The sequence below is a fragment of the Muntiacus reevesi genome, chromosome 2, assembly GCF_963930625.1.
Source record: "Muntiacus reevesi chromosome 2, mMunRee1.1, whole genome shotgun sequence".
Taxonomy (NCBI): Eukaryota; Metazoa; Chordata; class Mammalia; order Artiodactyla; family Cervidae; genus Muntiacus; species Muntiacus reevesi.
The window spans coordinates 142279860-142306316 of NC_089250.1; the positions used below are offsets into that span (position 1 = coordinate 142279860).

General features: G+C 41.3%; 1 protein-coding gene across 1 annotated transcript in view; it reads right to left on the bottom strand.

Annotated features, from left to right (window-relative positions):
- HPSE2 (heparanase 2 (inactive)) overlaps positions 1-26457 on the bottom strand; it is a 663548-nt gene that overhangs the window by 9010 nt on the left and 628081 nt on the right. The window contains exons 10-11 of the mRNA XM_065920070.1: positions 20164-20309; positions 12824-12970 (exon numbers count right to left, since the gene is read on the bottom strand). Of these exons, the coding sequence (XP_065776142.1) occupies positions 12824-12970; positions 20164-20309 (293 nt within the window). The remainder of the gene's footprint in view (positions 1-12823; positions 12971-20163; positions 20310-26457) is intronic.

Consider the following 26457-nt stretch of genomic DNA (forward strand, 5'->3'; position numbering starts at 1 on the left):
GGCAGCGGGGCTCCTGCCTCTGCCCCTCCAGCCCGCTCTCCAGTCCCGGGGAGTCCCGGAGACGGGCGCGGCACTTGGCCTCTCGGAGCAACAAACCTCAGAATCAGTTCAATCCCGGCAAAAACTTCGTTGCGGTCCATTAACCGCCCCCCACCCCCCAGTGCCGCCATGTGGCTAATATTAAGGAACCATGCGAAGTCCGCAGCGATTCCTGCCGGGGGAGCGGCTTTCTCGCCGGCATGCAGGGAGGGGTCCGCGTAGCTGCGGGGCTGCCGGCGCCCCGCTCTCCAGCCCGGGTCCTGGCGCCCCGCCCTCCCGCCGGCCGCACCTGTATGCGCTTTACAGACCCCTCGAGGCCCTGCTGCCCTTGGAGGCCCCCTCGCTGAGTTAGGAAGCTGGTGTGTGCAGCTGCCCTGCCCTTCTCCAGGTCAGGGGCAGGTTAGAGCCGGGAGGGAGCTCGGCCGGGCTTGAGGACAGAGGGGCCTTGCTCCGCTCTGTGCATCTGGAGTAGCTTAGACAGGAGGGAGGTTCCTTTGAAATGGCCATGAGAGGCTACCCGCTGAGGAGGACTGCTCACAAGTGGCTGCAGCAGCCTAGTGCCTCCTGGTCCCCACTTGCCCAGCTGGAGCAAAGGCGGTAGGATGCTCATGACCCTCTCAGAGAGCTCCTACTCCTCAGGGGTCACAGGGAAGATGATTTCCTCCCAAGAGTGACTTATGTGCTTTTTGCTCTGCCTGAAATCTGGTAGACTGTCAAAAAGCCTGATGCTCCTTCCAGGCCCCTTTGGATGTGGCCTCCTCCATCCCAACCTAATCTGAGAGCCCCAGCTGGAAGAGGGGCGCGTTTTTGGCAGCTTCTTTTCAGTATGCAACGTCTCAAATTTATTCTCTGTGCTGCGGTCATTTCACCCGCTAAACTAATTGTTCTTTTTTTTAAAAATCTTCAGTGGCACGTGGTTCAATGCCTTCTTGCCCAGGATAGTAGTTTAAATGAATTCTTGTCGAGTTCCACTCAGTCAGCCTCTCTATTCTCATGTGGCTGCTTGGACACTCCAGTCCCTTCCTCTGATGTTGTTAAAGAGAGGAGACTAAGTGAAAAATGGGAGTGAATGCTTCCTGTTCCCCTTACCCCTCGAAAAGCCCTCATCATATATGAAATTCCTGGCCACTTAAACAGTTTAAGGTTGATAAGATTACTTTCCCTATGTCCTACTCTTTGAGAGCACATTGAAATGAGAAATGTTGATCTAACTTCTTATATCGCTAAATAGGGAAAACACTCGGATTCCTTTATGCAAGCAGAGCTGAGGATTTTATAGGCAGGTTGTCAGGGATATAAGCTTTTCCTGTTGGCAGTTAGGTTTGGGGGTCATGATTTGATCTGTGTTTTATCCAAGTCTGTGTAATAATGGTCTAAACCATCATGGGATCCTACCATCTGCTTCTAGTGGTTTAAAATAACTTAGCATACTTGGCAGAAAAGATGAGAGCCTAGCTAAGGAACTTGGATTTATACTGATAGTGTTCATTTTCATCAGATGAGAAGGAGTCATCTGGGGGCACTTCGGGAAGAAAGTTTGATTTTGCAACCATCTCAGAGCTCCATGTTATAGGTATATCACACTCAAACCATGAGAGAAACCAGCTACAAAAACCATGGGGGCTTCCCAGGTGGCACAGGGGTAAAGAATCTGCCTTCCAAGCAGGAGAGTGAAAGTGAAGTCACTCAGTCGTGTCCGACTCTGCAACCCCATGGACTGTAGCCCACCAGTCTCCTCCATCCATGGAATTTTCCAGGCAGGAGTACTGGAGTGGGTTGCCGTTTCCTTCTCCAGGGTATCTTCCTGACCTAGGGATTGAACCCCGGTCTCCTGCATTGCAGGCAGATGTTTTACTGTCTGACGTGGGTTCAATCCCTGGGTTGGGAAGATCCCTTGCAGAAGGAAATGGCAACCCACTCCAGTATTCTTGCCTGGGAAATCCCATGGACATAGGAGCCTGGCAGGCTACAGCTCATGGAGTCGCAGAGAGTCGGACACAACTTAGTGACTAGACAACAACAACAGCAACACTGTAAAGTCACGGCTTCCTGGATACCTATTCAAATATATTAAACCAATGGGATAAATACCTCGGTTTTATCAGATTTTGACAGTGTTCCGTCAGTGCACATGAGGTGCACTGGCGTACCCTCAAAAGGGAAAAATAAGATGTCTCAGGTGGCACGTGTTCTGCTCCAGGGCCCATGGACGTCAGCGTGCAAGGAGTGTGGTGACTCCGAGTCATTCCTGAGAAGGTCATGGGGGAAGATGTAGGCTGCCAAGTGTGTGCTGGTGTCTGGTAACTGGTCCACAGCTTGGAGCTCCAGCCCCTTGTCTGGAATGAACCAGATCCTGTTGTGGACTCCTGATGCTTGGCAGCCAAAGAAATGCTGACTCAAGGCCCTGGTCCTGCTATAGGGATGAGGTAGCTTAGGACTTTTCAGTTCCTTCAGGCTTATGTTTGTCTATCACCTAAACCAGAGCCTCTGGAAGATGAGGAGAAAGGAGAAGACAAGGACCTTGACTTCTCTGCCCACCAGAACTGCCTATGTATTCTGCTTCCCTGTCCCTCAATGTAGAACCAACTGCTCAGAAACATGTTAGCTTTGCTCTGAAGTGCTCATCCACCAGGATTTCATTTGGGTCATCCGGAACAGAGTGGAAATCTCTGCCTGCAACGAGGGTGCCCACATGAGTGGAGCTGGGGTGGGGACACCACAGTATTGATGGTTAGCTATGTGGAGAGATTCCAGATGCTGGGAATGATCTGGAAGAAGATGTGTTCTGGAGCTGAGAACAAATGAAATCTCTCAGAAAACAACAGTGAAGACACTGGATTCCTAAGCATCTTGGTTTAAGATGTCAAGTCACTGTAAAATATAAAAGCGTTTTATAATCCTCTAATCTGCACAGTGATCTGTACACTACTAATCTAGGAGTTAAAACAAACAGTAAAACCTTTGGGAGCCGTACACATCTTTCCACTTAGTCATAGAAAGCTCCTAGGGCCTCCTGGCATGTTCACACCTTTGGCAAAATGGCTTAGTGCCTGAATGAAGAATAGAATCTGGGTGAAATCAAAGATGCAAATCAGTTGGAATCTTGTTCCAGCATTTTCTAGAGGGACAATAGTTCTCAACTTTGGCCACATATTTGAATTAACTTGGGAACTTTAAAAAAATACTAGTGTCTGGGTCCCAGCCCAGAGACTTTGGTTTAATTGGTCTTGGGGACGGCTTGGGCACTGGGGTTTTTAAAGCTCCCCAGGTAATTCAAAGCGCAGCCATGGTTGAGCAGCAGGAGCTGATGAAGAAACAGTGGGAATATGTTTGCAGCTGGGGCAGGGTTTGGCGGGGGGCAGGGAATCAAATAGCTTTCTAACCATTACATTCTGAATTTATTTTGAATAAACAGATCTTTTCTTACTCTTTTGGAGTACCATGTAAGAGGCCACATTTTTAAAACTAAAACAAAGATGTGAACTTTTCAAAGGCAAATTTCTTGTTGAATAGTCTGAAGTGGGCACTTTTGCTATTTCTGCAGAACTGCCTCATTGAACGTCGTCCCTGTAGTGAGTTCTCTGGTGGGATGAACGTGCTCCGCAGCATGGACCAGGGAAGTCCGTGTGTGACTTTACAGCAGGAATTCAGGACCAAAGCCGATGGAGCATTTGCACAGATAACAAACTGCATTTCTTTAACACTGAAAAGAAAAACTACTCTGCTTGAAGGACAAAGTCTCTAAAGTCATTTAGATTTCTCTCAGGTCTTGGACTGTGTCACAGAGAACTCCACACAGACCAAGAGTGGGCTCAAGCTCTCTTCAGGTAGAAGGAATTAAGGGGGTTAAATATATCATTCAGTACCCTCACTGTATTTTCCAGATATGTATATAATGATTTACTTAGATAATGCTGTGTCCACTGGCTATAGTTACTAACTCTTTAAGAGCCATCAAACACCCTCAAATGAGCACAAGGGTGAAAAGAATCCAAACTCCTCTGTTTTGATGAGTAAGCTTTCACTAAGTAAAATTTGGAAGGCTTATTTCTCTGTATATTTACTTCTCTTTATTTTTTCTACAGACTGACCCTGAGGCTTACATATATCATGTGTATTTATATTTATACTTTCGCAGCATCTGTTTCAGACTTCCTGAACTGGAACACTGCTTGGACTTTGCTGGTTAGAAGTACTACCTTTCTGTTCACTCAGAGCCATTTCATGAATCTCCCCAGCCCCAGGCGTCTCTCTTACCACCCTGTGCTCCTGTCTCTGAGTCTCCTCTGTTTTCCCGAGGGCCTCTGAGTGGCCTTTCAGAAGGGCTACAGGCGATGTGGTTCCATCTGTAACAGCAGGGCCTTTTCCTCCAGGAAACAGAGGTCTCTATCCTCTTTTTTTTCCCCTGACATTTTAAAACTGGCACCTGAAGCCCTGCAGAGGTTAACAGATTTCCTCACACACTCTTAGCTTCAACAGCACTATTGTTGCTCCTTACCTCTTACAGAACCATCAAAGTAAATTCCAAATGCATTAAAGAAATGAATATAACAAATGAAACAAAAAAGAAACTACAGAAAGTAAAGATATGTATTCTTCTGATTTCAGGAATATAAATAGGTAAACATATAAATGGAACAGAAGGAAGCACAAAGAAAAAGATAAATTTAACTATATAAAAAGGGAACCTTCTGCATGTCAAGATAATACCTTAAAAATGAAGTAGTTGGAAAAATAACAAAACGCTGAAGAAGATATGTTAACACATGATATACATGGTTAGAAAAAATGTGCAAATCATTAATAAAATGGATAACAGCCCAATAGAAAAATAAGTAAACGGGATGTAGAAAATTCACAAGAGTGATAAAATACTAATAGACACAAAAATTTTAACCTCACTAATACTTAAAGAATACAACTTAAAATAATACTATTCATTATGAAGTTGGAAAAGATTTTAGAATATTACTGTTCTGTATTGCTGAGGTAAATTATAATAATACAATGTTCATATTTCCTACTTTTCAGACCTCTACAACTAAGCTTGTATGAGGTAAGAAAATTGAATTGTTAATTATAAGAGATAAGGTTCTGTATGGAGGAGGAAATGACAACCCACTCCAGTTTTCTTGCCTGGAGAATCCCATGGACAGAGGATCCTGGCGGGTTACAGTCCATTGGGTTGCAAAGAGTTGGACATGACTGAGCGACTAACACACTGAGGTTCTATAACTCAATGGATTCCAGGGCGAACAGACAGTAGTGATTGGGACACATGCATTGAGGACTGGTTAAAAAGCTGAGAGACTCGAACTCTAAGGGAAGACATAATGGAAAATTGTTATAAGGGTGACATAGATTTACTATGCATAATTTTTCTAAAGCAAGGTAGAAATGGAAAGAAAATGAGCATTGGCCACAAGTAAAGGAGATCAGTTCTGGGTGTTCATTGGAAGGACTGATGTTGAAGCTGAAACTCCAATACTTTGGCCACCTGATGCAAAGAGTTGACTCATTGGAAAAGGCCCTAATGCTGGGAAGGATTGGGGGCAGGAGGAGAAGGGGACGACAGAGGATGAGATGGCTGGATGGCATTACTGACTTGAGGACATGGGTTTGGGTAGACTCCAAGAGTTGGTGATGGACAGGGAGGACTGGCGTGCTGTGATTCATGGCGTCGCAAAGAGTCAGACGTGACTAGCGACTGAACTGAACTGAACTGAACTGAACTGAAGGAAGATCTTTCCTATAATCAGACTTGTCTAGTTCTAAAGTGGGCCAACTCATTTTCAACTCAATTCATGAGATGAAGAGTATCATAAAGCAGAAACTGATAGGCTTTTTGTCAGGGATGCTATAGAATTAGTACTCTGAGTACTTTCAGAATTCCCCTTTCTAAAGTCATCTTTTAATAACAGCAGAACTTTTCACAGAATGGTTTATTTCAAGAAGAAACTAAATGATTCCAGACAAATGAAGATAATGGAAACCTGCAGGGAGTACATTTGGTCGACCAGTGTTCAAAATTTCCAAGTACCAACTAATATCAGCAGATATTAAACACTTAGACGTCTTGAGTCTGCTGAGATGTATGGAGTAATGGGCCTTGAGTCCCAGAAAACAGGTTTTTGTGTTTTGTTTCTGAGTGAGAATTCTTAAAGGTAAGGTTTTTCACAAAGCTCCTTTTGCCATATCTGTCCACGTCCCAAAATAAATGTGATGCTTCCTGTTAACTGTGGTGGGTCTGGCGGTGGCCAGTTCAGCCCTTAGGACTTTTCATACTAGCCAAACTCTGAATTTGGAGATGAAGTATCTTAATGTGGTCTGTTCCAACAGGGACATGAGGATATTCTTAACGTCTTAGCACCTGGGAGTTACTTCAGTATTTTCAGAACTACTCTGTTTGGCTAACATCAAATGACACCTCTCTAAAGGCATGCAGTTAGATGCCAATGTTTTCCTTTGATATAGGATTTAATGAGGGTGAAATCAAAGCAAAAGTTATATCCCAGAGAGATGGAAAAAATAGCAGTATGTAGAAAAAGGAAAAAAGTATGTTCATCTCTTCGCAGAATAGGCAAAAAGATTCTTGGTTCATAAAAGGAGGCTCGAAATTCTTTCAATTAAAAATTATGGCAGCTGAAGGAGAGGCTCATGCAGGTATGAAATTTAATCATTTAACATGAAAGTTATTAGCCTCAAAGCAGAAATATTCTGTACCTCTCTCATGGTACCACCGCAGTCTGCTTCCTGTTAGTTTTTTGTTTCTAATAATAGAGCTGAATTTTAATCCCTTCCCCTCAAATGTCCCTATTAAACAGCTCTTGAAGGTCAGGTGATGACGTGGCCTGGCATTAAGGCAATCAAGAGAAAATCCATTCTGAAATATCACATTAAACTTTACATTCAGATTTTCCCTCTAATTCATCTACTTGGGTTTCCTCAGTTCTTATTAGTTATGGGAACACATTCATTAAGAATTTAGCCAGATTAGTTGTCACTGCAAGTTAGAGTGTTGAAGAGAGACAGTTATGTCTGGCACAAGTAGGATCTCAACCAAGTTGATGAGTGGATGAGGATAGGTACTCTCGTTTCCCTGGGAAGCCTCCTCTGACAGCTTCTTTCCTTCTGAGGAGGGGCTCCATTAGGTTTAGGGGAGCTGGCAGTGTCTGTGTGCTCTGGGTCAGAATACAACAAGCTGAGAGTGATTTTTAGAGACCTCAAATCAAACCAACTTACAGTCACTCCTGGTATTCAGTAATCTTTGTTTGAGAAGAGCATAGAAGAAACAGAAGGAATTCTTCCATCTAGTTGAAAAAAAAAATCGTTTTCACTAAAATTTTGTGACTTGGAAATGGAATCTTAAAAACAGCTCAGAGAAGAACTTTTGATGAGGATCTGAAGTTAGGATTTTTGAAGAAAAGTGGATGGAACTGGGATGAGTTAGCCTAAAGGAGAGAAAACTGATGGCTCACCAAACACTTTTCGAATCAACTCATAATGTATCATGAATACATAATATATTATATTCATAAGTCAAAGATGGAATGACCTCAGTGTCAAGACAGAGATTGGCTATTCAATGTATATGTATATATTTTTGTATATTTATATACAAATAGATATATTTGTAAATGATGTACATTTGTCAATATCATTATAATTTTACACTACTTGACTTTTGCGGTAGTGCAGTGTTGAAGAAAGTACAGTTGACTCAGGAGAACTGGACACAAGGTACTTTCTAGCTCTATCAGTTACTAGTTGTGTCACTCTTCAATAAGTAACTTAAGGCCCTAAAATTCAGTTTCTTCAACTCTAAAATGCTTCATGGTGCTGTTTATTATCTATAAGGTCCCAGTCACAGGCACAGATGGCCCCAGTGTTCTTATAAAATTAAATGTTCAGACAGGATTGAAACTGTGGACACTCCTTTCCTAGGGGTCTTTAGACATAGGGCATCTTCTGGTCCAGATGTCCTAGTCACAGACTGAGGGCAGGGGAGTGAACCAGACCACCTCAAAATGTTATCCCACCCCAGGTTTCTTAGCATCAATGTGTCAGAATAGAAGAGCCAGCGTGATGAAAGTTGTTTCCTTCTTTTCCAATTTTTGGATCATTCTCCCTCCAAATGGAACTGAATATGACACATAGGGGAAAATGCTGGGATCTGAGCAAACACCTGTTCCTGGTTTGACTTTCCCCTACAAAGTGAGTCCTCATGTTGTTGTTGTTGTTTTTTTTTTAATTAATTTACTTTTTAATCGAAGGATAATTGCTTTACAGAATTGTGTTGGTTTCTGCCAAACATCAACATGAATCAGCCATAGGTATACATATGTCCCCTCCCTCTTGAAACTACCCCCCACCTCCCACCTCATCCTACTTCCTCTAGGTTGTTACAGAGTCCTGGGTTGAGTCTTCCTGTTTTTTGATACTACTTGCCTTCTTTGGCCCAACTTTATGTTGCCTTCCTGTTTATTGAAAGGCATTGGAGATATTTATGTCTTGGGAGAGATGATTCCCTAGAGGATGATGTTCATTGATTTGTGATCACATGAGGCATTGGGCAGATTCCCTAGTGGATGGTAGAGCTGTGCCAAAGGTGCTGTTAGACTTACCTAGGGGGGAACTATTACTGTCTTAGGTGTGAATGGCTAATCTTTCCTTCAGAAAGGTGAGAAAGCAGTGAAAATGACAGGGGAAGGACCTGCAGCTGGAGATTTTTTTGAAAAGAACTGGCCTGGTATTACCACCTCTTTCTCTCATAGCATCGTTTCTTTGTGTGGCCTTTTTGATGGCTTGAAGAAGCTACTCTCCTGGTGACCATATAGGCTCCAAAAATGAAGTGGGAGTTTAGGGGAGGGGAATGGAAGAGAATAATAGAATCTTAGAATTTGATGGGAAGCAGTAATCTTTCACCTCAACCTCCCACTGAGTAAGGAATCTTAAAGCACCCCTGAGATGGCCATGTTGCTCATTCTTTGATTAATAGTCTACCTCCTAAGGAAGCCTGTCTTGTCCCCAGTTAAACCAGGCATGCCTTTGAAAAATGAGCTCATTTTGTGGTGAGCTCTTTCTTTTCTAAATTATAGTCCCTGGTTTTCTGTCATTTTAGAGGATCCTACGCCAAATCTGTTTCCTTTCACTTAGCAGTCCTTTGAATATCCAAAGAAAGTCCTCACAGGTTACCTTATTTTTCTTATCTAAATCAAATCTCCCCATTTTCTTCAGTCATCCTTGAAGAATATATACTCCAGACACAGAACATCCTTCTCTGATCCACACCACAGTTCTCTAAGTTTCCCTGCTTCTATCCCATAGGGTACAGGGCACTCACTTTTTGTTTGGTTCCTAGAGTGAGAACAATCTCTTACCTAAAGAGTTGAGATTTGAGTGGTGGGTCTCTTGACTACTTTGCTCATGGAGATGAGAAACAGGAACCTTCGCTAAGGACCTGGATGCCTGAACTACACATTTTAAGTGGCCTCAAGGGTGTTACCTATAGAATACCTGACGTCTCAGTGCCCCAAGTTCACATGCCACTATCCTTTCAAAGATCTGAACTATTTCCAGCCTTGATGGCAATTCCAAGAGAAGGAGAATTACCCCATGTTCTCTACTAATTGAAAAAGTTTGCCAGTATCTCCCTGCTCCTAAAGCCCCAGGCCAGAAGGCCCCACTGGTAGCCTGACTGGCACACTGCTTTGCTTTGTATCCTTTTCCTGGTTGCTACCGACAGGAGCAGCTACGGGCTCCCAGAGCTTTCCATCCCTGCTCTGAACTAACATGGCTTCAGGCGACAGCAGGAATTAGCAGGCCAAGAACACAGAATCTGGCCCCAGAGGCTTATAAAACAGAGAAAGAGACACCAAAGAGCTGAAATCACTTCCTAGCATTTCCTTTCATCCTTTCCTGCAGAGCTTGCTGCACTGAAACGACACCTTTCCTGTGAGACCCACATCCCAGAACCACTGAGGGCTCCCGCTCTTATTAGCAGTTACTGAGCAGGGCAGTAGGGTGTGGGTCCTGAGCATGTACACGGCAGTCCCTGTCTGGCCGCCTACAGTCAGAGATGGTGCAGCATGTTCTATCTAGAATCAGAGAGGTGTTAAATGAGCAGTAGCTCACAGGAAGAGGAACCAGCTTGGAGACGTGAGTGAAGGGTCCAAAGTCCCACAGTGAAGCAGTGGCAGGATTAGGGCTGGAATCCAGTTCTGTAAACTTTCAATCCCAAACTCTCTTTAATACAATGTATGTACAATCATGTGAGTGTCTGTGGTTATATATGTATCTGTATGCATGAATGTGTGAAATTTTTATTTGTAGAAGGCTTCATTTCACCCATATGCTCTAACTTGATTCTCACAATAACCTCGTCTGACAGGTGAGCAAGCTGAGGTCACACAGGTAAATGGTAGCAGCTGGATTTATAGCCAGACTTCCTGGTTCCAACTCCCTCCTCTTCCAGTTGTATGACACTGCTATTTAATTTCAGTTGATGTTACCAAATTCTTCTTCAGGACCTCTGTGTAATGAAATTCTCTTTTTCATGTCCCTCTCTGACAATCTAATAAAGCCATTACATAGCTCCTCAACAAAATGATGACAAGTTGAGGCACAAGACAGCATAACTGAGAATGCAGCATATCAGTAGCCACTGACAGTCACTTCAGTCACTTTAAAGGCAGAAGCCGGACAGAGGCCAGGATGTGGGCAGTTCAAACATCAGAGCTGTAATCCTGGAGGCAGGGATGTAGAGTTGGGCAAACAGGGTTAGAGGTTTGTGCCCTTGGGTGATGGAGAAACAAGCTCGTAAAAATGATGCCACCTGCCATCATTTCTGCATGTTTCATGGTTTTGTGTTTCTTTTTTTATCATAATCTTAACAAATGTCTTATCCACATATTATCTTAAAAGTCTAAGAAGATGCCACTTTTGAAGAACATCCTTAGAGCAGTTATTCTTCTCTTCATCCTCAACTGGCTAGAGGTCTGAGGTGAGGAAAAGGAAGGCAATGAGTATTTACTGAGCATTTACCATGTGTCACGAAATTTATATAGAAGACTTCATTTGCTCGTCTCCACAGAAAAAGTTTTACAGCTCAAGAAACTGAGGCTCACAGAGATCAAGTAACTTGCCTCAGGACATACAGCCAGCAAGTGGCAGAGCAGGGATTGACACCTTAGCCTGTTAGACTAAGGCCTTTGGTTAGTTTCTTCCATGCGGTACACGTGGTCTTCCGGACACGGGGCAGGCTCAGCTCCTAATCATCTTGGGTTCTAAAGGACCTTGAACTATCACAGTCACTGTTGTGGAGTCACCTCTCTGCGAATGTGACTTTTCAGGTCATGAGGCAGTGCAAGATTTAAGCACACAGGCCTCAGAAGATCAGACCAGGATGAGAATTTCAGAGCTGGAACGGACTTTACCATATATATAACTCTTAAATTTTGTAGATGAGAAAACTGAGGCCTAGGGATTAGGACTAAAGGATTTGCCCACGTTATTAAGTGAACCAGAACAGCGTCTTCTGCCTAGAATGAAGACCAGAAACTCAGCACACCAATTGTGAACCACTGGGAAATGGAGAGAGGGGATGAAATACTCGAGAGTTCTGCTGGGATAGGTTAGGCTTGAGAGTAATGGACATGCAGCCAGAAAAGAGAGCCAGTCTGTGAACCAAGACTGCAAATAACAAATGCAGGGTGGGCTAAGAGACTCAGTAAGTGACTTCCCAGATTGTGTTTTGCTCCCATCGCATACAGTTGGAAACCAAATGCACGCCACCAAGGTTGCAGTGAAATGGCGAACAATTACAGCCCAAATAGTTGTGGGCAGCTGTGGGAGTCCAAGCCACCTGCTCCAAGTTTACAGCTTTGTTAAACTTGGTAAACAGTAAAAGGGGAATGGGGAGCGCTCCCAGTCTGTACAGCACTCACATCCGTCCTAGGAGGCCTCCCTCCAGGATGGGGTGGCCTAGAGCTGCTTTCTGTTGGTAGAGGCCAGGGTCTCTAGGTGAGACTGCAGGCAGTAGAGAGTGTCACAGAATCATATAATTATAGAGTTTGAGGAGACTACCGAGCTCCCAGAATAGATAAGCAAACAGTTCCAGAGAGAAGTGCCCAAAGCTATAAAGTTGGGGCAGAACTGGCTTTTATTTTTCTTACAGTATTTTATTTCTTTCTCCAGGTTTTTATTCACATTTATTTTTTATTAAATTAAAAATTAATCCAAATTAACCTCAAATAAATCTTTTCGTTAAATCCAAATTTTTAATTTATTAGAACTGACTCCTGATCTCTGAACTTCTGATTTTTGTCCAGTGCTCTGTCCTTTAGAGGTGCTCTACCCCACAAGATTTGTAGAGGTTGACTAATAGTTACAGCAGTACAGAATGCTACCCCTGGAAGGGACGTGGTTCTTAACTACCACTGTTTCTGGTTGTTACATGGCTGGGGGCACTATTAGCGTTTATTGGGTAGGGACCAAGGATTCTAAATAGCTTGCAATGTGATCATCTGGCATAATGCAGAGTCTTCTAGTCCAGATTCCAAGAATGCCCTTGTTGAGATATATTTAGTCCATCATTTGAGTTTATTGTTGGGGACCCCAAGCCTAGAGGGGCTGGGAAGGGCTTGTCCAGGGTGCTAAAGGGAGTAAGTAGTCCCTGAGTGAATTAGCAGCAACCTTGGTGCCCTCAGCAAAGTGGCCATCCAACTCCCTCCACACCCAGCTCCTACTGCACTCCCTCCTAAGCTGTTTCTGGGCTGGCACTTACTTGGACTTCAGGCCCTCCTGTCCATAGGGCTGCAGCAGATACTGGTGCACGAGCTTGTCCCTGAGAGTCCCGGCCAGTTTGATTTTCTTTCTTGATCGGTGCAAGTTGATGATAAAAAGTGTAATGGACCCTCGAACATAGTTGTGGCTGATATCCAGAGAGAGAGAGAGGGAAAGATGAAAACAGTGGTCTGTTAGATGTTTCTAAATCATTTATGGGCTGCACAGAACAGGACCACCCCAGGAAAGGGCATTTACTTCATGATTCTTCGCCATCCTGGACTTTGAAAGACAGAAGGGCGTTGTTACTGTGGTTTCCTGCAAAGAAGATACCCACTAACCACCATAGGCCTTTTGTTTTTGCTTAAATATATTACAATGATTTTAGAAAACAAAGTATCTTTTTCTGAATATGGAAGGCTGACCGGGAAAAAAAGGAAAAATATAGAGAAACACAGTGAAGAAAAAGAAAAGTCCCCCATAATCCAAGTGTTTTAAAATATGATAACATTTTGGTTGACAACCTTCCAGTATTTTTAGTTTAATAATTTGACAAATATTTACTGAGTTCTTTGACACATACATATATATTTCTCAGTTTTTACATAATTGGGATCACATTGTTAGCATTTTTTTTTTTAGTTCATGAACATCTTCAACATGCTGCCATGTTATTGTATTATATATTCTTCTACTTACAAAAGAATGCTAAGTTCTTCATTCATAGAAATTTATTTAACTAGCCTCCTCCTTTGGGGACATGGTTGTTTTTAATTTTTTTGCTATTATAAATTATGTGATGAAGAACTTTATTTACATAAACTTTTTGGACATTATGATTATTTCAGATAGATAAAGTACTGGAAGTTGCAAACACTAGGGCAAAGGGAATGCAGTGCATGATTCCTCATCAAATCTGCTGCTTCATTCTCAGTGGGGGCTCCTCCCTGTGGGAAGATTTTTTTGTCCCTGCTCTGTTGAGCCTTGAGTGATCACATGATTGGTGTTGGTCAATGCAACGTGGGCGGACATGTTAAAACCTCTGGGCAGAGGCTTTAGTAAGCAGTTCATATTTTGCCATGTCTCTTCCCTCTGCCAGAAGTCTGACAATGTTCTTGATTAAGGCTGCTCTATTGATCTGGAATGAGGATGATAATGGAGCAGAGCTACAGCTGAGCCGTGACAGATGAGTAGTGTGCAAGAGAAATACATTTTCTTAGTGAAAGCCATGGAGATTTGCAGGTCCTTTGTTATCACAGCATAACTTCACGTATCCTGACTAATACATTTTGACAATACTGATATTATCTAGAAAGCTTGCATCAATTTGCTCTGATCACCTATGCGTGAGAGCACCAATTTCCACATATCCCTAAGAACATCAGATATTAATAATAACCTTTTAAAAGGTTACAGTTAAAGGTTTAAAATATCACCTCTCAAACTCAAGAGGTGATAATGGGATTTCAATGTTGTACTAATTTGTATTTTTAAAAAATTCACACTGAGGCACAGTATTTTTCTTATTTGCCTCTTTGCCATTTCATTTCTTCCTTTGTGAACTGACTGTTCATGCCCTTTGCCTGTTTTTCTATTGATTTTTTAAAACTATTTATTTATTAAAGATAGTGATCCTTTGTTTTCAGGTATATTGAAAGATTTCCCCCAGTTTTCTTTGACTAGTTCAGTTTGTTTACATTGTACTCTGATGTATAAAAATTAAAAACATTTAGGTAGTCAAATTTATTGACCTTTTTGGTTTCTACTTTTGCTGTTTTATCTACTCCATGATTATAAAACTATTCCCTGTTTCAGAATCCTTTTAAACCAGTACAGAAGCCTGAGGGAAATACATGCTTGTACACAACAGCCTTTAGCATTATCAACAAGGCTGCAATGATTTTCTTCTCTCTTGTAGGAAAAAGGACTTTGTTTCTAAGGGGTCCCTTAGGTCCCCTTCTGGATGGATTAATGAGAGAAAATAGAAAAAATGGCCTGGTCCTGCCTTCAAAGAAGGAGTTCCAAGAAACTCAAAGTCAACTGAGCCCAGAGGAAAATACCATTCTCTGTAGAAAGAGCACACCTCAGCCTCTGAGTCACTCATCTATGCCTCTAAAGGTGCTAATTAAGAGTTGAGTGACCAACATCAGGTTAACACAATAACTTAGATTTTAAAAAATTCAGTTTTCAGGGCTCATTCCATTATTTAATCCATTTGTGATTGTGTCTGAGAATCGATATTTAAAAAAAAAAATCTCAGTGTATTTGGCAGATGAGTTTGGTTTGGGAACCACTTGCCTAGAGTAATCTGTTAAGATTATGTGATTAATTACCAATGTATATCCTTCTGGCTGTGTGTCTGATGATTTTTCTTGCATCTGTAGGAGGGTACATTATTGCATTCAAGGCTTTTTGGATGCCTGCACTGATATTCTGAAAAATTATTAAGCGATAAATTGTTAAATGACCTTCTATTTAGTCTTTCCTCCTCTGGCCCTTCTTCTCAACCCCCTGAAGCATGTGAGCCGACTTTTGGAGCCAAATGAATTCAATCAGAAGAGAATGCCAATTTATTCTGAGTGGACTTGTGTCATCAGAGACCTGAAGAAAGATGCTGCTAGACGATGTCAGCATTTACCATTATTGAAAGTGAAAGTCACATTGTATTAGACTCTTTGTGACCCCATGGACTGCATAGTCCATGGAATTCTCCAGGCCAGAATACTGGAGTGGGTTGCCTTTCTCTTCTCCATGGGATCTTCCCCAACCAGGGATAGAACCCAGGTCTCCCACATTGCGGGCGGATTCTTTACCAGTTGAGACGCGAGGGAAGCCCAAGAAGACTGGAGTGGGTAGCCTATCCCTTCTCCAGCAGATCTTCCCGACCCAGGAATTGAACCAGGGTCTCCTGCATTGCAGGTGGATTCTTTACCAACTGAGCTATCAGGAAAGCTGTTACCACCATCATTAAAAAAACACAAACTATTTTCATTGGTGGGCTTTAAGTTGTGTGCAAAACTGAGGAAGACGCCATTAACTAGGCTTTAAAGTGTGAGGAGAATAGGCATGTAAGGGTACCAATTTTCACAGACTGTGAAACTCTTCTGCTAACTATCATCAGACGACCTTCTCAAAGGCCAGCAGCCCAGGAGGAGAGAGCTGCGTGCTTGCATTTATGAGTTTCTCCTCTGCAGAGTTAGGGCAGAATGAGCCCTTGGAGACCACAGAGGAGAAGGGCAGGATGTGGGGAAGTGGTGGGTGGGAGGGAGACCTGAAATCACAGCATTGCTTCAGGGAAAGCTATCTTTTCAAGCTGCTTGGCAGTGGTCTGAGTTCCATTTCCATAGTTCCCTGGGGGAGACAAACCAGCACTGAAAGCCAGCTCAGATACCAACTTGCAGAGTCTCCCATAGGGCTCATGGAGCCTCCTCAGGGAGGACCTGACACTGAAGACCTCCCTCAGTCATTCCTTTTTGCTGCTTGGCTGGTGGGCAAGGACGTTAAGCAGAGGCCTTTTGGCTGTGAAGACACATTCTTGGCTGTGGAATGCAGCACCAACCTGAAAGTACTATGTTGAGAATCCAGATTCCTAAAGAATCTCCATTCTCTGCCGACAGAAAAATAATCTTGGAGGAGTATCCGCTCGCTAAGAAAATGGAATTTTATTGAAGGTGTGGCCTGGAGGCAACTGCTGACCTTCTAATGTCATCAAGTCCAGGTGGCTTTTGGTTCTCCTCATTAATGCCCCTTTCTATCTGGTAGAACATCTATCTTGCTCCATGTCTCACTCACAGTGAGACTTTTTCATTAGCAGAAAAGGCCTGTATCTGGAGTTCATCTTTCCGGCTGTTCTTTTGCGGCCTGACATCTCCGTGTTGCCATGGGAGGAGGAGGAAGTGAGTCAGGATGGGGGCTGGAATTGGAATATCATGGATGTAAGAGGTGAGGGGTGTCATATTGGGAGGTGCCTCTTGACTTATAGATGAAAAACAGTCCCTGTTCTAGAAATATTTCCAGTGAAGCTGGGAGACTAGGAAAGGGAAGAGAGGATGATGCTTTGAAATCCATGTCCATTTCCAATGAAAGTCTATGTATTTGAAAACTGGATTGGTCCATTTTCTCCAAATCTAATTCAAAGTTTTTGGGTTCGGTAACAGTCAGGCCATGTTTTGCCAAACATCTTTTTCCCAATTTCAAAGCCCCTGTGTATTTTAAGGGAAATTTAATCCACATGTTTCTGATTCATTTACACTTAACTCATCAAAATATTGTTTTGTAAGAGCCATTTGATGTCCAAGAAGCCTCAGGAACCTTTTTATGAGTCTTTAAAAAAACTTCTTCTGAAAAACAGGAAGTCGTGCTTTGCCAACAATAAACAAACTTGAACCCCAAAAGACTCAATTTTTCTTCAGGATCCACCAGGCTCCAATTGGTTCTAAACTTGGCTAAGGATCTCAGCTCCTCCCCAGATACATACATTGTGTTAACAGTATGGTTTATAAAAAGACTGTTTCCTAGTCAAAACCGGTTTGTTCTCTGAATAAGAAGCCTTAGGGTGAGAACGGCTGTGCTGCCAGGTCCTAATTTGTTGGCTCTAGAACAGAAAGCAGAAAAGCACCTGCTAGTGTTGGTATGAGTATCTGACTTAGTTATCCTAAATCAGTCATAAAAGACAATGCTCTCCTAGGTCACAAACGACCCACAATGTAAGAGATGCCATGAGAAGCAGTGAGGTATTCAAGTAGAGGTTCATGACTGTCAGGGAGACTATAAAGGGAATTTCTATGTTATATAGGACAACAGGCCAAAGATCTCTAAAGGTTCTTTCCAAATGTAAAATTCTTTATATTATTAGTGTTGCTATTTGTACATACATGTGATACTGTAGAACCTTTGGAATTTAATACGATTACACTAATGCAAATAATTGGCAAGAGGCTTGGCACATAGCAAGTGTTCAACATACACTTGAGCGCAGGAGCTATTTTAAAAGACCTTTTTTGGGGTATTCTATCAATAAACTTATACTTCCTCATCAATTCCCTGTTTTGACCTAGGATATGTATTTTTGGAGTACTGGTCAAGACTGAACAGCATGAAGCTAACATGCCCACTCTGGGACGTTTTTGTGACCTTGGTCTCTTTGGCTACAAATAAACCAAGTGGATCAGGAGTGCTTCCTGATAATGTTGTGGCGGGGCGAGGGGGCTCAGACAAAGAATGTGTCTTCCTAAGGGAGAAAGTGCAGAGACACTTCTCTCTTTTTGCTCATCTATCTAAGGCACTGGACATCCACTGACATGGAGGAGATCTGCAAATTCAGCCAGCTCATTCTCAGCTAGCTCAGTGTATCTACTGGGGGCTTTCTTCTCTAGTAAGAACAAAAAGACCTTCATCCCAGTAATCTAAGGTCATCAGTGACATAGATTAGTAAAGTTGTTTCTTTCTTTCTTTCTTTTTTTAATAGGAAGGAGGGATGGAGCTGGCAGAAGCACTGTTTCCCCGGAGAGGTTCTGGAATGACTTCCCATAGAAAGTACAGGAGATCTGGTGATGGAGAGAGAATATTGAATACCATGAATGATTTTATGCTGGTGAATGCATTCCACCATATCCCTTTCTTCTGGCCAAGAGAGCTAGAAGTATAAAACATCAGTGGTGCCCTGATGCCCTGTTTCTGCATTCATTCATAAAACATTCACTGACACCTTCTTCAGGCCAGTCACTCTGTGGGACACCAATAATACAAAAATGCATGAGGCACTGGCCCTGAGTGCCCGGTATATTCCGAATATCAGTGACAACTTCCCACAAGAATGTCAAAGAGAATCAGGATGAACACTGGGATGAAACCAAGTGAGGAGACCTCTCTGAGGACCCCCCAGATTCTGCTAAGCCCATGGATTGACTACTGACATTTTCTCCTGGGTTCGCAGAGCCATAGTATAAAGGGCACAGACTGATGTGCTCCCCCAAAGAGACAAAAGGTGCCAAGAAAGCTTTTCCTCTCTTGAAGCTGGGAGTCCACCTTTTGGGTGGTTACCTCAAGGCCAGGGTGGAGACAAGGAACACAGTGTTTCCTTGTACGTTGATCAGATAACTCCAGCCAAGGCCATAAAGCAGTCACTCTCTGTCAGCTACTGGATTGAGCTTCCTGTTGAGCAAAAGGGACCGTTGAAAGCCTCTGGCCTGTGCCCAATCCAGCCTCCTCTCATCCACAATAGGCACTTGTATCTATAGACAAGACAACTGGCCCCTGGCCCCCTTGTGCTCAGAGTGATTCTTTGAAAAATCTTATCATGATAAATTAATTGGCATGGCTCCTCTGTCATCAGGGAGGGGAAGGGGCATCTATTGTAACCTGACCACTGGAACTCTTTGTGCTCTCCACTGCCGGTGATCGGCCCTGATAGGCTCGCTGGAATGAAGGTCTGGCTGGAAGCACTTGCTTCCTTCTTCCTCACTCCCACTCCACACAAAGTCTCTCTGCCTTAAGAGAAAGGGTTCTTATTTTCAGGGCTGCCTACTCTGCTCCTTAAATTGGAAGCAATGTAAGAAACCCATATTTGGTCAGTTGGGTTTTGCTTTAGGCTCTGTTTTAAGTTTTTACCTTATGATCCTCATGTTTTAAAATCTTTTATCTGCTAAACTTTATGTACTAATTATGTTTCCTACTTCTTAAAAGACAACCCCGATAACCTCAACTTCAGATGAAAAAGAGGATAACCATCCCCATTACTGTGCTGACTGTTCAAGGTCTGGCCCCCTAAAAAAAAGGAAGCCCAGATTTTATTTAACCATCTAGCCTTTAAAATAGCTGAAACAGTTTTCAAAATACTGAAATGGCTGTAAAGCTGACATGACTAGCTTTGGGCACTCCCAGCTTGGGATACACTGGTACATGGTTAGGTTTCTAGTGGTATAGCTCTCCAACATGCTTAGAAAAGTAGGCTTATTTCCTCCAGCTCTGCTGGTATATCTTAGGAACATGTTTTATATCTCTAGTTTTGGTTAAGGCATAGACACACAAATAAGCCTCCTGGGCATTACATCAACTGGCTGAGAGAAAATGCTCAATAAAAATTTGTTGGATGAAGAAGTAAATAAACAAATGGCATGTATCTTTATGAACATTTTATGAATAATTCCTCTAAGTGTGAGAAAGGGGTTTTACTTGGAGAAAAGACTGTTTTTCAGAAATCATTTGAAACTTGCAAAGAACGGGTCTAGTGAATCCAGAAGCGGTTTTCAGTGTCCTGAAGGGGTCCAGTGTAGCATGAAGTTCTCAAATGGCCTAAAAATTCTCAGGGGTGGTTTCTGTGCCATCTCTCTGAACACTTACTTGTGGTGGTTAGTGCAGTGAGCATAAATCCTTAGTTTGTCCCGGATCACTCGGCCTGGCCGGGGCTTCCGCTGGAGCCCAGCCACATGCACGGCCAGGACTTTGGGGCCGATGAGGCGCTTGTAAAGGAGAGAGAGCCAATAGTCCTGAAGGGAACAGAGAAACAGAGTCAGAGAGCGACATATACTTAGGTGTTCTGAGTAAACATACAAACACAAAGGCCAGAAAGCACTTCATACCAGGAGTTTAGGGAATCGGGACAGGAAGACTCTAACCCTGTAAACAAGGTCACCACAACAAAGCACTCATCTTCAGTTCGTTTGAAATGGGCACTATCTAAAGAGGCCTTTGGAACTGACCAAATGAGGAAATGTCCATGGGGAGAACCCAGAGTGACACACAAAGCAAATGAATCAGTTTTTCACATAAAAGAATAATCAGCTAGGGCCTTGCATTTTCAACTTTCTTTTCCTATGACTTTTACTTTGGGCACAGATGGTAAAGAATCTGCCTGCCATGAAGGAGACCTGGGTTTGATCCCTGGATTGGGAAGATTCCCTAGAGAAGGGAATGGCAACCCACTCCAGTATTCCTGCCTAGAGAAAGAATCCCATGGACAGAGGAGCCTGGTGGGCTACAGTCCATGGGGTCACAAAGAGTCAGACACGACTACTGAGCAACTAACACAAACATTACTTTCCTACTGGTTTATGACTTCTGTTTAATTTTAGAATGTAAGGTTTCCAATCTTTTAGGATTGTCACTAATCTGAGAATCCAAAATGTCATCTTCCAAATATTGTCACTAAAGACTGTTTCTGTGGTGGGAGGAGGATGAAGCTCTTTCAGACAGGAGATCAGAGTCCTGAAGTGAAATGAAGTGAAAGTCGCTCAGTCATGTCTGACTCTTTGCGATCCCATGGACTATACAGTCCGTGGAATTCTCCAGGCCAGAATACTGGAGTGGGTAGCATTTCCCCTCTCCAGGGGATCTTCCAGGGATCAAACCCAGGTCTCCCACATTGCAGGTGGATTCTTTACCAGCTAAGCCACAACGGAAGCCCAAGAATACTGGAGTGGGGAGCCTATCCCTTCTCCAGCAGATCTTCCTGACACAGGAATTGAACTGGGGTCTCCTGCATTGCACGTGGATTCTTTACCAACTGAGCTATCAGGGAAGCCCAGAGTCCTAATTCCAGAGTCAGAAATGCAAACAGAAGAAAGCAAACCATGGCGCTAATTCTTGGTCATCCTCAATAAATCTAAACTAAAAAGTTTAGTTCTTTTAACCACTCCAGGGTCCATTTGTAATTGATTAATAAATACCGAATCTGTAATTCACACATGTATTTGAACTTACAAAAGTCTATTTACTGCCACCTTAATTTCTACTATTGCTATTATCACGTTTTATTTTTATATTTGACACACAACATATTTTGTATTTGTTTTGTATTTGCTTTTAAATCTTACTATGGGGTAATGACTTAAGTGTTTATAACTCATCATATAAACAGGGCCTCCTAGTTTGTTTAGGAGCTTCCTCCCTCCCCGCCAATTCTGGAATTCAGTGGACATCCTATTGAGTACAGGCATGCTATTCAAGATCTTAAAGGCATCAACTTTGCTTTCTGAGCCTTCATCTTTTCAGGCAGAAGCCTCTTAATAATCTCCCCCTCCCCACTTTTGTAGTCATTTATAACATCAGGTGCTTAAAAAGTTCTGGTGAACTGCATAAATCCGAACAAAGTCTCAAAGCGCCTTTGTCACCAGCATAGCTCCAGATCTTCCCTGAGCACTAAGCCCTGCCCAAATATTTACCTTATTTAACTTTAAGTACCCTTAGGATGGCAGTTAGATATGGTTTCCTTATATTTAAAATGGCAAATATGTCATCATTGTCAATCATGCAGATGAAAAGAAAAACTCATTGGTTCAATTTGCTCTTACTTGACTGTAATTTGGCTTGAAGTAATCTTTGTGAAGTTATTATCACAGTCACAATATTCCAATGGGATGTCTATGTTTTTCTCATTGATTTGTAACATAACTTTTAATATTAGTGGAAGAATCCTTTGGAATATTTATAAAACAAATATTCTGTACAAGTTTGTAGTTTGCTTTTTATCACTTTTTATGATGTTTTTGACATGGAGAATTTTTAAAAAATTTTACAGAAAAACATATCAATCCTTTTCTTTTGATTTTTTCCTTTTCTTTTATTCTTAGAAAGTCCTTCCTCACACAAGGATCAGATCAATCTTCACTGACACTTTTTCTAGTTCTTTTTATATTACCATTTAAAAATTTAACCTTTTAACTCACTGAAAAATATTTTGGTGCATGGTAATAACTCTATTATTGACTAAATAATTTACTAGTTGTTGTAGCATCATATAGTAAATAATCTATCCCTAAACTCACCTTTATCACAAACTAAATTTTATATACATGAAATATGTATGTATATTATACATACTATACATACATAATATACATTACCATATTTTTATTATATAATATGCCATATATACTATATTTTAATGTATATTATAAATACATTATGCTATATAGTATTATACAATATACTATATAGTGTAATGATTATTATAGGTATAATATTGCATATCATAATATATATAGTATATACAGATATATATACTGATATATGATACATATACTAATATAAAATATAGTATACATTATGATATATAATATAAGTGATACATATATAATAATATGTGCATTATATAACACATGTATAAAATTGCATGTTATATATAATACATATATAAATATATATAAGGATTTCCTATGTCTCAGTGGTAAAGAATCCACCTGCCAATGCAGGAGATGCAGGAGATGCGGTTTGATCCCTGGGTTGGGAAGATCCCTTAGGGGAGGAAATGGCAATTGACTTCAGTATTCTTGCCTGGAAAATCCCATGGGCAGAGGAGCCTGACTGGCTACAGTCCATGGGGTTGCAAAGAGTCAGACACAATTGAGCGACTGAGCACACACACACAAATATATATATAAATATATGCAGATATAATATATTTTATGATATGTATATCATGATACATATACTGATGAGAACTATTATATATACTATATAATAAATCCATATTACATGGATTTTTCTATTTTTTCTTCCACTGAAATCTCCATTTAAAAAATATCAGTTTCACATCATTTTCATAATAATTAGCATTTTAATATGCAGATTCAAGTTTATTGCATTATAATTTTTCCTTTCCTTTCAAACATTTCTTAAGTAAATTCTGAAAGTTTTTTGTTTGTAGTGGTTGCTGTTGTAGAGAAATTTGAAGTGAACACAAATTTTATTCTATGTTTGGTTAGCTTCCTTGTTTTCTATCTCTTGTGTCCTGTCAGGATGCTTATAGGAGTCATGTTTTATTTTTGATATTGGAACTTTTACCAGGAATGTGTCAATGTGAGTTTCTGCATTAATTTGCCTGTATTTGGGGACTACTTTTAACCAGAAAGTCAAGACCTTTCTTCAATCTGTGAGAATTTTCTTTAAATATAGCTTCAAATTGTTATGTATCTGCTTTCCATATACAAGAGCATATATGTAACTTAATGACAATTCTGAAGCATATGAGAACCCATCACCCTTCTTAAAGGCTATCAGAATACCCACACTCCTGCATCTAGTTATGTGAGTCTTCTTTTTCTCATTTTTGTTTTTCACTGTCTTGCTTCATAGTTTAATCTCTGTATTTGCACCTAAGCAACATATTATTTAATTTGTTAGTTTTATAAAAATGGTATCACATGATATGTGATTTTCTGTGACTTACATTTGTGATGTAACATTAGGCCCTGATGATTTGTTCAGGTAGTACAAATACTTAGAGTTTGTGCACGCTAAGTAGTTTCAGTTGTGTCCAACTCTTTGTGACCCTGTGGACAATATCCCAACAGGCTCCTCTGTCCATGGGATTCTCCAGGCAAGAATACTGGAGTGGGTTGCCATGCCCTCCTCCAGGGGATCTTCCTCACGCAGGGATCAACCTTGTGTTTCTTATGACTCCTGCATTGGTAGGCAGTCTTCACCACTAGGGTCACCTGGGAAGCCCACTTAGTATTCCTTTTCAATATTGTATGATACTCCACTGTGTAAAATACTACAGTTTATTTACCCATTCTTCTGATAGATATTTGAGTTGTGTTCTGCTTTTTCTATTTGAACATTCTTGTTCCTGTTTCCAAAGACCCAGGTGAAGAAATCTGGAGAAGCTTTACTTACTCCAACTGGAATTGTAAACCAGCAGCAGCCTCATCAGCTGGGTGCTTCTTAGAAATAAAATTCATGGACTTTATCATGGGTGTACCAAATCAGAATGTCCAGGGGTGAGGTCCCCAAATTGTGTAGCTTTCTAGGTGATTCAGATGCTTGATAAGGTTAGAGAAGCACTGTTCTACAGTATAAACCTAAGAGAGGAATTGCTGGGTTACATGCAGGTATACAAACATTCAGGCTTACAGGATCATGCCAAGTTATTTTCCAAAGTGATTCCAATTATTCCAACTTACACATCCTCCAGCAGTGTCTGTGTGAGTTTCCTGTGATCCACAGCCTTGCTAACACCTGTTATCTTCAGACCTTGAATTTTTACCTATCTAGTGGGCAAAAAATATCTATTTCTTTTGGTATGTTGTTTAAGAAATCCTTATTCATGTCTAGTTCATAAAGATATTTTACATTTTTTTAAAAACTTTTAGAGCTTCTTTTTTCATAGTTAAGTCTTTAATCAGTGTAGAACGTAGATTCCCCCTAGGGGAATCTAGGATTTGGGCTGGTAAGTCAGTTGACAGTAGGTTAAAAGCCAAAGTGAACATCAAATTTGCACCTTTACTTAGCTCTCTGCACTGTTTGCAGACTTCTTTCTCACCCTTATTCTACTCTCAGTTCCCTATCTATCCAACCTTTTTAAAAAAAACTTCACCTTCCCTCTCTCACTGTCCTTATTTCTCCCTCATGTAAACCAGCAGAATCAAATTATATTTGCTTCCTTCCTCCTTTTCTCCTCTTTCTTTTATTTTGCTACAAATATGGGTCATTTATATAATGACAAGTAAAATTAAACAAATGGAATAATTTCTGAATATCTCTTAAGGAAATGACATGAAAAGTGAAAAAAAATCTTTATGCATAGGGCAGGTAAGAAAAAATAAAGAATGCACACATATATATATATATCTAATAACTAAAACAACAAAAAGACATTGCATGAAAGAATATGAAGAGAGCTTTTCAAACAATAAGAATCATAAAGAAGGAAAGCAAATATATTAGATTTTCATGTCAACAACAACAACAAAAAAATCCAAAGCAAGGACTGCATTGCAATTTTCAAGGGACAAAGAGAGACTGAACAGACACTCTAAGTGTATCAGACATGAGGAGAGGTTGAAGAAAAATAGTGTCCATTTATTAGTTTGAGAGGGAAAACAAATAACAGATGACACTAGAAAGACAGAGGTTTTAAATCTTCTTTTTTTCTTCAGTATTTGTCAAAAAGTCAATTGTGATCTGAAAGCTAGAAAATGCAGTATATAGAGTAAGTTGAACCAAAATAAATGGGAAAAGAGAAAGAAACTGATGGAAGCTTTCAGAATTTACTGGATTAATCACTGAACCACGTGTTTCTCAAGGTCTAAGACTACTTACCCATTCCTAAAGCCCGTGCCTGGTAGAATGCCTGACTTACAGAAGGTGCTAGGATTCAGTTATGGACTGGGTACTGTGTTTAAGGCTCCATACTAGGCAGTAGGAATATAGTGGTGAATAAGACAAATTCAGTTCCTGCCAACATGAAGTTTATAATCTTAGCAAGAAAAATAGTCCTTAAGCCAGTGAGCTAGGTGATGAATTTCGTTAGAGCTAATGGTAATGAGAAATCTATGAGACCATATCCTATCATAGAAGATGTGGCCCAGTATGGGGTAGAGGGGTATGGCCAGGGAAGAAGTTTTGTTGTCAGAACCAGTCTGGACCTCAACCTGGGGTCTGGCTTCCTGGGAGCAGACTGGAGCTTTGGAGTGTGCATCACTATGCTGGAAATGTGGCAAGGGGCAGCTGCTGATGGAGATGTGATCAGGGTTTGGGCTTGTAGCCTGGGTTGTCTACACTGCATGACCATAAGACCATAACACCCTTAGTGACTAGAAATTAGACTAGCCACTAGAAATTCTATTTTAGAAGAACATTTAACAATGTCAAAAGATGTTCATTATAGTATGCAGGAAAAGGACAGACTCTAAA